This window comes from Plasmodium sp. gorilla clade G2 (assembly GCF_900097015.1).
Source record: "Plasmodium sp. gorilla clade G2 genome assembly, chromosome: 11".
Lineage (NCBI taxonomy): Eukaryota > Apicomplexa > Aconoidasida > Haemosporida > Plasmodiidae > Plasmodium > Plasmodium adleri (nom. inval.).
Genome location: NC_041703.1, coordinates 1,100,171 through 1,115,273, shown reverse-complemented (window position 1 = coordinate 1,115,273; position 15,103 = coordinate 1,100,171). Strand labels below are relative to the sequence as shown.

The 15,103-nt window shown below is 17.2% G+C and overlaps 3 protein-coding genes across 3 annotated transcripts; 2 read left to right on the top strand and 1 right to left on the bottom strand.

Annotated features, from left to right (window-relative positions):
- Nucleotides 1-543: 543 nt before the first annotated feature.
- PADL01_1130000 (conserved Plasmodium protein, unknown function) lies at nt 544-1,311 on the top strand (the record flags this gene model as incomplete). The annotated part of the gene is made up of 5 exons (XM_028682770.1): nt 544-593; nt 694-847; nt 932-970; nt 1,058-1,126; nt 1,213-1,311. The coding sequence occupies 5 exons, from the start codon at nt 544-546 to the stop codon at nt 1,309-1,311; spliced, it is 411 nt and encodes a 136-aa protein (XP_028539015.1).
- Nucleotides 1,312-1,905: 594 nt separating this feature from the next.
- PADL01_1129900 (conserved Plasmodium protein, unknown function) lies at nt 1,906-9,531 on the bottom strand (the record flags this gene model as incomplete). The annotated part of the gene is made up of 1 exon (XM_028682768.1): nt 1,906-9,531. One exon carries the CDS (start codon nt 9,529-9,531, stop codon nt 1,906-1,908), a length of 7,626 nt encoding a protein of 2,541 aa, XP_028539014.1.
- A 4,755-nt stretch (nt 9,532-14,286) lies between these two features.
- Nucleotides 14,287-15,057, top strand: PADL01_1129800 (conserved Plasmodium protein, unknown function; the record flags this gene model as incomplete). The annotated part of the gene is made up of 1 exon (XM_028682767.1): nt 14,287-15,057. The coding sequence occupies one exon, from the start codon at nt 14,287-14,289 to the stop codon at nt 15,055-15,057; it is 771 nt and encodes a 256-aa protein (XP_028539013.1).
- Nucleotides 15,058-15,103: the final 46 nt, after the last annotated feature.

The window sequence follows — 15,103 nt, the reverse complement described above, 5'->3', positions numbered from 1 at the left end:
CATATTGTCCATTATATTTTTTTGTTTTAAAAAAAAAAAATTATTTGTTTTGTTTTTTAAAATATCATATAATCAAAGGGAAAAGATATACACATAATATATATATATATATATGTATAATTATTTTATTTTATTTTTATGGTCCTTTTATTCCTATAAAATTTTTAAAACGAAATTTATAGCGTATTGTGCATGTCTTTATATTATTTATTTTTTTTTATTTTAAGGGCTTTTTGTTTTTCATAATATTTTGTTCAATGTCTGAAAAAAGAAAAATCCACAAGCTTGTAATGTCACACACATATATATATATATATATATATATATATATGTTTGTATAATTTTATTCTTATTTATTTATTTATATATTTTGTTATTTATCTATTTATTTTTTTGTGTCTATATATTTAATTTTTAACATTAATTAAAACAATCATAATTATATTTTAACTTTTGTCACATTTTATAAGCTTTATTTATTTATTTATTTTTTTATCTTTTAATATAAGCTTATTTTCATATATATATCTTTAAAATAAAATAATGAAAGAAGGAGATTTGAAAAATTATATATTATTTGAGGAAGAAAATAAGTAAACACAAAAATATATATATATATATATATAACACATAATGTGTATTATTACATTTTATATGTTTATAATTTTCTCATTTTTTTTTTTCCTTATATAGTATAAGAAGTGATCGTTTCTGTTACGACTATTCAAATCCATCCCCTACAAAAAAAACACCAAAACATTTTACATCCTATAAAGATGAAATGAATAAAAATAGTCTGCTTAAAAGATCATCACGTAAACAAAAAGAATTTAAATATGACATCACGGTAAACATAAATATATAAATATATATATATATATATATATATATATTATATGTTGATTATATAAAAACTTCATTTATTTTATAGGGCCTTAGTCGAATGTGTAATGATCGATATATTGATATGGTAAAAATCACAGGGATTAAAAAGATACATATTATATTGTATATATATATATATATATATATTTATTTATTTATATTTTCTTTATAGAAAATGAATCAAATAATGTTTTTACGATCACTTATTTTACTACAAAATAAATTGAACACTATTGCTATGGTATGATAAAAATAAAAATAAATAAAGAATATTATTCTCCATATTTTATAATATATATATATATATATATATATTATTATTATTAGAACAATATAAATAATTATATAACCACCTCTCACGATTCCAGAAGACACAATATCCCTATGTTATGGCTTCATGATAACAAAACGGTTTATTCAATGTAAAAAAAAAAAAAAAAAAAAAAAAAAAAAAGAATATTATTTAAATTTCTTTTTTTTTTTTTATATGAAACCATACATATGCATCATTTATTTTTTTAATTTTTTATGAACCTCCCAATGTAGTGATTATACTGATGAACAGAGGACAAGAAAAAAAATGAAATTCATAAATTCCCTATTAGGATAATTTATCTTTATTTAATGAAAAAAGAGGACATGATATATTTTTCATAATATTTTAGAAATATATATATACATATATATATTATAAAATATCTTGTTTTTAATTTTAAATTTTTTTAATTTTTGGTTTTTTTGTATTTTGTTATTCAATGTAATAAATGAATAAATAAATAAATAAATAAATAAATATATATATATATATATATATATATATATAAACATGTTGTAATTATTATAACTCTTTCGTAATAAATCGTCAATGTAATTTTTAATTGTCTATTGTGGATATATTATGCATATAAGGGGAAAAAAAAAATAAACATATAAAAGAATAATAATCTGAAAAATGAAATATATAATATATATATATATATATATATATAATATATATAATATATTTATTATAGTGTTCCTTTATTTTTCGTGGTTAAAAAAATCGTCGTCACAAAAAAAATTGAAAATATCATCACTAATACCATCATTGTGTATAGTCGATTTTAATTTTATCAAATAATTCATTAAATATTCATATTTGTCTTGTATAATTTTTATATATACATTTTGTTCATGTATTTTTTTTGAGTATATATTTATGATATCATTAAAATAATTTAATTTTTGTTTTAGAGATATATAATTTGCTTTTAAATTCTCAAAGTTTACTATATTAAAAGAATAACATGATAGATCATCTTTTGTATTCCTTAATTGTAAATCATAATTATTTTTATTTGTAAAATACATTTTTCTTTTATTTAAGTCTGTAAAATTATTAGCTATATTTTGTAATTCTTCAATTTTTTGAAGAATTATTTTATTTTGATTTTCTACATCCTTAGAATATGTATATATCATTTTATATATATTATTTTTTTTTAAATCCATATCTTTTAAATATCTTTCATTAATTAATTTATCAAATTTTTCTAAATGATTATGAATTTGTAAATGTTCAATGGTTGATTGAGAATTTATAGGAGAGTTATCAAAAAGGTTATCCTTATGTTTGTCATGATATATGTCATTATATATGTCATTATATTTGTCATTATATATGTCATTATATATTTCATTATATTTGTCATTATATATGTCATTATTTTTATTAACATTATCCATATTGTCACCCTTATTATTATCTTCATTGTCATCATCATAATTTTTATTATCATATATATTATTAACATCATCATCCTTACTTTTCTTCAAAAAAATATTTTTTATTTGTAATTTTTTGTCCATAGGAATCCTTTGATTCTCTATATTGGTGCTATCATAAGAAGATGTAAGATTATTTTTATTTGTACAACACTCCTCATTATCATCCACAGAATAAATACCATTATATTTATAATTCTCTAGATCTAAATGGTTAGTTACATTTCTTTCAGAATCCAACATTTCGTCATCTACATAGGTTCCTGATGTTTTTTTGAAAGAATCAGAATTATAAATATCATAAATATTATGACTATCATTCATATGATCATTATTATTAATATGATCATTATTATTAATATGATCATTATTATTAATATGATCATTATTATTTACATGATCATTATTATTTACATGATCATTATTATTAATATCATCATTATTATTTACATGATCATTATTATTAATATCATCATCATCATTAATATCATCATTAATATAATAATTATCTATAATGTCGTCTTTAAAATTAATATAATCATTTTTAAGCTTATTAACTATTATAGCAATGTTAGTGTCTAATATATCTTTATTTATTTTTTCTTCCCTTTTTTCATTAAAACCAATATTATCATTTTGAATAGGATTAATATAATTATTCATAAAATTATAATAGGGGATTTTTTTATCATTTCTCATATATTCATCTTTTTCTTCATTATATGATTTTACTAGTTCCACTAATATTTTTCTTGTCTCTTCATTTTTATAAATATCACTACTAAAATATTTTAATGGTTTATCTTCCATTTCTATATTGCTCATTTTTTGTATTCCTTCATAATTATTTTGATTCATATTATGTTTATTTATATTATTTCCATTAGATAATATTTCACAAGAAATTTTTCTTTCCTTTTTTTCTTTCTCTTTCATATTTGATAATATGGTATAACTTATTTTGTTATTAAAACTATTTGTAAAATTCCCTTTCGATTCATCTTTTATATTCTTCTCACTATAATTATTATCAGTCATATCATTTGATGGAACAATATTTTCTTCTATTCCCATATTTTTAAGCAATTCCGTGGAAACCATTTCTTTGTCCTGACCGTTCAGGTGTTTTATATATATATTTTTATATAAATCAAATAAAAACCTTAACAGTTCATAACTTTTTTTACTTTGCGTATAAAAAAATACCTTTTCTAATATATCTTTTTCTGACATGTTCATATGTTTATTTTCCAAATTGTCTTTATTATGATTATCAGTATTATTACAATTATATAGTTGTTTGATTACATTATTCAAATCATGATGATCATTCATATTATTCTTTTTTGTATCGCTTTGTATATTATTCATATAAATGTTATTTAATTTTTCTTGAATCTTTTGAATATTTACACATATTTGATTTATAATATTTTCCTGTGTAATAGTTTTCTCTTGATCATTCATATGATTGTGAAGATTTTTTTCAAGCGACTTGATGAATGGTAACATTTCTAACTGTACATTTTGAATATATTTGAAAAAGAAAGTATCATTAAAAATTAAATAAGATAAAATAAAATCGATATATGTTACATCTGTATTAATGTGTGAAACATTATCATAAAAAATATAATCTTGTTGTTTTTCAATACTTTGTTTTATATTTGGGTTATATCCGGATCCACCATAAAAATATAAAGAGTTTTTAAAATAAAAACATTTATTTCGAAAATTATTATATGGTATAATAATATTTTTTGAATTATTTAAATAAAAAAAATTATGATGAAAATATATTTGTTGTTCTTTTTGTTGTAGTTTTTGTTGTTCTTTTTGTTTTTGTTTTTTTTGTTTTTTTATTTTGTTATTATCTAAATTAAAATTATATGTTTTATTTACATTTTTATTTATTTCATCCAAATTAATAAATTCATTTAAAACAAAATTATTGTTATTAGTTTTATTGTTAAATGTATTATTATTATTATTATTATTATTATTATTATTATTATTATAACAATTTTGAGAATAATTTTTCTTATCATTAAATATGTTTGAATCATCTGATATATTTTCAAAATTATTTATATGAATAATATCTGATTTGTAAATATCATTTTTTTTTTTTGTTTCATTTATTTCTTTTATATATTCTACTACATTTTGAGAACTTATTAATGTGTCTTGGTTTGATGTATTATTATATTCATCAAGTTTAATATAATTTTTTTGAGAATTATTAGCATTCAATAGTTGTACTAAATAATTACGATACATATTTTTTAAAACTAGTAATTGCAAATATAGTAGAACATGTTTTTGTTTATTGATTAATTCTGTTTTTAGATAATACAAATCATCCATTGTAAATATTTGAGTCCATATATTTTTTTCAATGTCATATAAGTATAAATCATTAGTTAGGATATGATAATTTTCATATTTTTGAAATCCTCCATATATATATAATTTATTATTTACAAATATTCCAGTATGACTATGTCTTTTTGAAGGTTTCATGTGATTATATTCATCACATATAAGTTCATACCATATTCTATTTTTTGTATCATAAAAGAATAAATCATCTTTTTCATCTTTTAAATTAGTTCCTCCATGTATAAATAATTTATTTTTATAAAAAAAACTCAAGTGACCAGCTCGAGCTCCTGGATGTTTTTCAATATGATTAGTAATATATATATCATCATTTTTTTTGTTATTATTTTTTAGAATATCTATATTTTTATTTTCTATCCTTTCTATGTTTAATATATTATTTTGTTTTAATTTATTAGGATAAATATCATATATATATTGATAATTTTGTTTTTGTTTTGTTTTTATTTCTTTATCTTTGAATGATATAAGTTCCCATGTTCTTTTTTTCAAATTACAAATCCATAATTCATCAGTGACTTTCCATTTTTTTTTTTGGTTTGTTTGTACTACTCCTCCATATAGATATATATAATTATTATTTAATATTATTGAGAAATCTTCTCTTTTTACATTTAATAATTTATTATAAGTGATATTAATTTTATGCCATTGAAATGTAATCATATCTAATTTATATATGGTAAAAAAATCGATTACTTTAAATTCTTTGCATCCCAAAATATAAAAATATTGAGTATTTTTTTTTTTTTTTTTTTCTTCTTCTCTATTTTGATTAAAAGTATATTTGAAATTTCTTTTATTATATAATAAATCATTTAAATGTGTATTATTATTATTATTATTATCAATATTTGTTGTATATCCTTGTGTGTTATTAAATCTATGATATTCAGATCCATTTCTTTCATTCTTTTCTATATGAATCCAATTTTTTTCTTCAGGATAGACTGAAGGTATGAAGATAGTCTTAGTAAAAAGTTCATTATCCTTATGATAAAAGCTAGGATTAGAAAATATTAATTTATCGTTTCTTAATATAAATTCAGGATAATAAAAAGAAAATATTGGATGATCACAATGTGATATAGAACAATAATGATCAGACAATTTATTACTATGTTCATTATAATTATAAAATATATCATTAGAATAATTATTTTTTTTATCAAAATTTTCAGTATCAACCAAAAAATATATTTTATAATATATTTGTGGTATTATGCCTTTAGTATATATAATTTCTATATTATTATTGTTTAGTTTATATAATTCATCAGGTACTATAAATTTTTTATTCCTAGCTCCATAAATATATATATCATTTTTAAAAATAAAAAAGTAAGCCTTCTTAAAATCTAAATGGTGAGGATAATTTATATGATATAAATTCCATTTGTAATAATTAAAATCAAGTTCTTTATTGTCATATTCATTTGAACAATTATTTATTGGATAATATTTAATATTATTAAATATATATTTTTTGTTTATATTTATCATATCTTTGTTATATATTATAGAAGATGTTTTTTTTTCATTTAATAGTATATGATTAACTTGTATCTTCTTATGATCCTTTTTTTTTTCTATTTCATTTGAATCTTTTTTATTATTAGTATTATCAATTTTATTATTTTCTTCGTAATAACATATATTGTCTATATATATTGTATATTCTTTATGTAATAGATCATTTTTTTCTTTTTTTGATACCTCTAAATTATTCGTATTATTTATATGTTCCTCATTTAAATGTTTATTTGTATGATTCTCATCATTAAGTTTGTTTGAAATATTGTTGGATTGTTTTTTATTCATATCCAAATCATCTGTATTATTCTTTTTTTGAAATATACCTTTGTAATGATCATCATCATTATTTATTAAGTCATATATTTCTTCTATTGTTTCCTTCTGTGTTATATGATGAACATCATTATTTGTATCTTTATTTTGTAAATAATTCATATTATTAATAATAATATAATTTAAAGGGTGTGTTTTTGAGTTCACATTATCATATAAATATTTTTTTAAAAATTTTTTAAAATATTTTGTATTCTTTTTCTTAATATCTCGATTTCTAAATTTTTTATTTATTAAATCTCCTAAAATATTCATATCATGTGACTTTATTTTATATTTATCTTTTTCATGTTTTTTAATACTCTGTATATTTATTATATTTTTTTTTTCATCTTCTAAAAATTGATTCCATTCCTTATGATAGATCAGTAAAGGGTTTTTATTTTCTGCGTTATAATTTATATAGCTATTTATATCACTATTGTGGTAAACATGTGGATTATATTTATCTTTATAATAATTATTATTATTACTACTGCTGCTATTACGTCTGCCACTACTACTACTGCTGCTATTACGTATTCTACAACTACTACTACTACTAATACTACAACTACTACTACTACTACTAATACTATTACTAATAATACTATCATTATTAATCATGTCTGTATTAGATAAGACTGAGAAAATGTCATAATTCTTTATGTCATACATAATTTGACTATCTTTCTCTTTTCTCATTCTGACATTACATATATAATCCATATCATTATTGTTTAAACTTAAATCATTATATTCATTTTCTTGAATATCATCATAATTATCTTTTCCTCTTTTATTATTTTCCATATGATTGTTATACATTTTTATATTTTTATAATAATCCTCATTATGTATATTATTAAAATGGTCAACCATCAAATTAGAATGCTGATTAAAAAATATATTATTATTTTTATCACCATTAATATTAATATCTTCATCAACATAGATATCATTATAATTATGATTGGAATTTAATTCATTAGGTCTTTCATTCATATTTAAAAAATTATTTTTATTTTTATTATTTATCATATCAATAATAATTTTATTATTCTCTTCAAAGATAGTGATATGTTTTTTTTCATTATTATTATTACTTTCAGTTTCTTTATTATTCGATGTATTAAAAAATTTCCCTCTATAATATTCCGTTGGTTCTAATATATTATTATCATTATCTTTCTTACTTTTAAAGTAACTCATACATACATTATCTATCACATTATTAGATTTATTTGTATATTCAGTGTATTCATATGTGTGATTTTTAGTGTTTATATCCATTTCATTTTTTTCATCAGAAGTACATATATTATTATAAGGAAGAGTGGGATTTATATTATCATTTTTTTTTCCCTTGTCTTTTTCTTCATAATTATTTAGGAAATAATTATGATCATTATTAATAATATTATTTTTCTCATCTTCTATATTGTAAACATCACTACATTTATAAGCATTATGATTAAATAAAAAATTATTATTATTATAATTATTATTATAATTATTATTATAATTATTATTATAATTATTATTATAATTATTATAATTATAATTATTATTATTATTGTTGTTATCATTTGTGTGTTCTCTTTCTATATAATTAAATGTAGGATCAGGTACCGTCATATTTTTTATATCATCTCTTTTATTTTTATAATTTTTTTTTCTACCTTCAAAACTTTCTATTTGTATCGTTTCATTATAGTTTTTTTTTTGAAGAGAATTTTTCATTTCATTATCTTCAAATGCATTATTTTTATTTATATATGTTGTATTTTTATTTCTATTATTTTTACGTTGATCAGATGATAAATCGTATTTATGTGTGATCATATTATTTTCTTCCACATAAGGATTCCTAAAAATATTATTATTATTATTATTATTATTATTAATATTATTATTAATATTATTATTATTATTATTATCAGGATTAATAAAATTTTTTTTATCATTTTTAAAAAATCTTTTATTATAAGATTCGTCTTGTAACATATTAATCTCTTTATTTTTATATAAGGATGATTCTCCGTTTTTAGTCATTACATTATTCATGCTACAAGTATTTTCTTTTTTAAAAAAACAATCCATAGTATTTACATTATTTTGTTGCATGTCAAAATTATTTTTGCTCATAGAATTTACTACACAATTATAATTATAATTATTATAATTATTATAATTATAATAATAATTATTATTATTATTGTTGTTCTCTTGATCTACTCTAGCATGGTTATTTTTTTTATATCGTCTATTATTTTTTCTATTTCTTGAATGGTTTTTTTTATCTCTTGCATAATTGTGTCTATCTGTTAAATAATATTTATCGTTACTACTACTTAAATTATTATTAAAAATATTTGTCTGTTCTTCATTGTTATTATTATTATTATTATTATTATTATAAAAATTGTAAGTGTTGTCTATATCGGTATGTCTGGCTCCATATATATTATTACTTACACTTGTTAGATTTTTATTCTGATCAAAGTTTGAAAAATCAGAGTTTTTAGGAGCATTATTATATGATGCATTATTTGTATTATAATTATTATTATTATTATTATTATAATTATTGGTTGTATTTTCATTTGTTACCCTTTTTAAGTAATTCATTTTTTATAGAAATATAAAAGAAAGAAAATAATTAAAAAATAAATATATACATATATATATATATATATATATATATAACGTTTGAAGAATATAAATATATTTATGTTACATATTGTAATTATTACTCTATAATTGTATCATTCCTTACAGAAAGACGCCTTATATTAATTTAATATATTTTTATAAAAAGAATTAAGAAAAAAAAATTATTATTTACTACTAGGATAATAATAATATTGATTATTAAGTTTTATATTTTATTACACTATAATATAATATATATATATGAATAATTATTATGATATTATAATTTAAAGTATATACTAAACTATTATCTTTTAAAAAAATATAAAGAATAAGACATTACAAATATATATTATAATATAACGTATTAAATATTAAAGTAAGAATAAAAGTCTAAATGATCAATTTTAAAGATTAAATTTGTAATATGCTACGTCTAGATATTCTAGTTATTATTATAATTATTATTATTATTTTTTTTTTTTTTTTTTTTTTTTTTTTTAAGGGAAAAATTATATAAAATAATTAGACTAAATTTTAAATACATATTATATTATATATATATTTTTTTTATTATCTAAATAAATTGAAATGGTTATATATTTATACTTTCATATTAGAAAACATATAAAAATATGTGTATACTTATTTTTCTTTTTCTGACAGAATAAAAACTATTAATTCTGTTTTTCTTTATTATTACACTTATAATAATATATATATATATATATATATATATATATATAAGAAGAGAAGAATATAAATAATTTGCTTATTATATTATCATACCTGACAATTAATAAATCTACATATGACATACCATTAAATAAACACTGTTGCCTAAACATGTGTAGAATATATTTTAGGAGTATAACTAAATATAGAAAATAAATTAATATAACTATAAATTAATTATAATAAATATATGACTTTATTTAAAGAAACTAATAGTGTAAGATATTCTATATTTATATAGATACTAAAGAAACCTATCAATAATTTACTACTTCAAAAAGAAATATAAATAAAAAAATAAATATATATATATTATATATTACTATATCTTTTTATATGTGTCAACTATTCTATCCATTATGATTTATCATAAAATCAAAATAAACATATATATATATATATATATATATATATATTAATATTTATATTTTTTAATATTTAAATATTTAAATATTTTAACAAAAAAGAGGAAAAAAGTTTAAATAATCAAAAGGGTATACATACATACATATATATATATATATATATATATATATATATATATATATGTTTCAATTAAAATAATTATATCAACATAACTTATTTGATGTTATATAAATATTCCTATATAACATTTATAAATACATTTTGCATATTCTTACTTATTTTTATTTTTATATATTTTTTTTTTTTTTTGTTATGAAAAATATCTTTGTACTTAGAAATATATACACTACTAACCATATTTATATAAATGTGTAATACATAAAATCAAAATATATATTCTATACTATTTTTTATAAATATATATATTATATATATGTCATTTTTTTATTTTATTTTTAACAATATAATATTATAAAACCATTAAGAAAATACTTATCATTTAGTATATATATAAATATATAATTAGGTTAAATATGAATACAATCAAAATTTTTATTTCTTTTTATATAATATATATATATATATATAATGCATATTTAAATACATATAAATATATAAAGTTCATATATCATCAGTAATAATTTCTATTGTATATATATATATATTTTTTTTTTTTTTTATGTAAAAATATTCATGGGAACCACTTATAAAATAATGTATACGCATGAGAAGAAATAAAATATATACACATCTAATATATATATATATATATCTACATATATGTATATAATTTTTTTTTAAACTTAAAAAAAATCATTTTTATAATATCACGTGTATTCTTTTTAAAACAACTAATATAATCATATAATTATAAAACTATGTGTAATGAGTAATATCATATATATATATAAAATATTTTGTTATATTTCAAATTTAAGGTAAAAAAAAAAAAAAAAGTAAATAAAAGCATATTCATTTATATTTTACAAACAGTGTAAATGTAAATATAAATAAAAAAAAAAAAAAAAAAATTTGAATGGTTTATTTTTATCTTTTTTAATATGTAAGTGTAAATATGGATATATGTAAAAAATTTAACATATACACATATATATATATATATATATATATTATATTTTTCTTTTATTAAAAGTAAATGAAAATATGTAAAGAAAAAAAAGCATCTAATTTCTTATATATACTACTTAAATAAATAACATGTTAATATCTTAAATATATGTATAACACTAATTTTTATCATTTATAAAAATTATTTTCTTGGAAAAAAAAAGGGAAAATTAAATAATAATGTTAATATGTATATATATATATATATAATATATATTAATCAAATTAAACATTCTATATAAATAATTTCAATAAATATATGAATAAATTATATATAAAAATATGTATTCTTATTTTTTCTTCTTTTTTTCTTTTTTATTTCTGTATATAAATAATATAATAAAAAAAAAAAATAAAAAAATGTAAAAGAAATGTTACTCTTCTATAAAAAATATGTTTTCATTTTATATATCAAATAAATAATTACATAAGAAAAAATAATAAAAAAAAATATATGATTTATATATTTTTCAAATTAAATATTAAGTTTTTTTTATATTTTATAAATAAAATACAACTATAAACTGACATAATATATTATTTTTACATATGTGTCTTGTATAGATAACTTAAAGATTTCACACTTTCTATAATGCTGAAAAAGTTATAATTTTGTCTACATTTATTTTTTATTTTAAATATAAAAATTATATGTATTATAATATTATATATATAATATATATATAATATATATATATTAGTTTAATACAAACAGCTTTTATTTGTCTAATTTTTATAGAATTATACATTTTGTAAATATATTCCTTGTCTAATATATTAATACTTTTATAAATCTACTTTTTGTTTTTAATGTATTTTTTAATCTTATATTTGAGTAGATATATAATGTCCAAAAAAAAAAAAAAAAAAATAGCATGAAAGAAAAAAAGACAAGATAAATATAAACATATATATATATATATATATATTTGAGCTTTTTAGAAAATAGCTATTTATTAAAGTTATTTTCAAGGGTAATAAAAAATAGCTATTTAGTATAATTTTTTTTTTTTTTTTTTAATAAAAAATTATGAACAGTACAGGCAAAAAAAAAAAAAAAAAAAAAAGAATAATATATATGTTTTACTACATATAGAAGAAAGTATATTTTTATATTCAAAAAAAAAAAAGGTGAACTTATATATATATATATATATAATAATCTATGATAGTAATATAAAAGACTAGGTTAAGGAAAATAGTAGTATGCATACCTTAAAGTATATATACATATATATATTTGAAAAAAAAGACATAATGTCATTTTTAAAATAACCTATATGAGCTATTATATTATATTATACATTATATATTTTATATTGCTTTCCTTTTTGCACACTTATGCATATAATACGTATAAATATAGAATAAAGAAGGGGCTTTTTTTTTTTTTTTTAATTGCTAATATTTTTAAAATTTTTTAAAAAATATATTTCTATTAATTACAAACAATAGATAATAAATATATATCTAAATATTATCTACTTGAATATATTTTTTTAATATTTATATATTATTTTCTATTATTCTTTTTCCTTATCCATTTTAAGGCTCAACCTTGATCTACATTAATATACCTTACTTGTTCAGAAAAAATATGTACATATGTGTTTAATATATATAATATAATTCTTTTTATTTTTATTTATTTATTTTTTTAAATAATGAAACGTGTGTGCAGCATTTATAGAGAAAATATATTTTTTAAGAATAAACATATAAATATATATATTTTTGTTCTCATTATTATATGTTATTAAATTTTGTTTGATATAAGAATAAAAAAAAAAATCATAAAATATAAAAAAAGATAATAAAAATATTGTTCTTTATAAATTTTATTTGTTAACCTTACTTTTTATTCTCTTGTACTACAAAGAAAGTGGATAAATATTATTTTTTTTTTTTAATTACATAAAGATGATATTATAATTTTATTTTTTTTTTTTTTTTTTTATGCGCAAGATCACTACACATATATTAAAATATGTATATATTATATGTTCTTAAAACCACGCATTGTTATTATTTTGATATTTTGTTATTTTTTAAAATAAAACCATAAAAATTGTATAGAGTTTTTTTCTTTTTTTTTTGTTTTTTTGTCTATATTAAATTGTTATTACAAATACAAATTTTTTTATGGAAATGAACAAATAAATAAATAAATATATATATATATATATATATATATATATATATATATATATATGTGTTTCCTCTTTAGTATATATTTTGTTTATATTGTATGTAATTCTTTTTTTCTTGTTTTTATTTTTCATTACAAATTTCATAATAAAAGAAGTCAAATATAACAAGCGCTTTGTTCATTCAAAAGGTGATATGACAATATATTTACACACACAATAATTTATACTTTATTTTATAATTATTTTGTTATCATTATTTTGTTATTATTGTGTCCTTTCGTTTTGTTCTGTTTTGTTTTTATTTTAAAAAAGAAATTAAATCTATAAAAAGATATAAAAAAAAAAAAAAATTATGGACATGACATATAATATGAGAAATACTATGGCTTCATCTAGGAATATGGAAGAACCCCAATATGATATGAGCACAATAGATTTAACCCAGAATAGTATGAATACAAATTATTTAATGAATGGTTCTGTGTTAACAAATGGGTATAATAATGATTATATAGTTAATAATAGAGATAAATATACAGGAGATATGATATCTCAATTAAAACTAGACCATGGTATACCTACATATAGTCATACTCTTCCAATGAATGGTACGACTCTTGCTGATGCTAATGACTCATTAAATATACAAGGTATGATGAGAACTAATATGGATACTACAGGATTTGATGGTTATTCACATATAATGAATTATAATAATACACAAAATACAATTCAAACAAATCCAATTACATATCGTATGGAAGATTATAATAATCTTAACAATGATGTTATGTATATAAATCCAACAACAGGAGAAAAGTTTTCTGCAGAATATGTAAATAATATACCTACAAACGATTCTGATAATATGTTGTATTCAAATAATTTCAAAAATAATAGTATTAATATGAATACATTATTAAATAGTCATTATAATAATTTGCCATACCCTATTCCTATATATGAAAGTATGAATAACCCTCAAATGTATATGCAACATATGAATCAAAAACAAACAGTAAATATTCCTTTGCAACATGGGGAAAAGAAATCGGCTCCAAGAAATATATCAAACGTAAATAAAAGAAGAATTAAGACAAAAAAATTCTTCCCATGTTGTTAAAAGGATACTATAATATATATTAAATAATTCATATTTTGTAACAGAA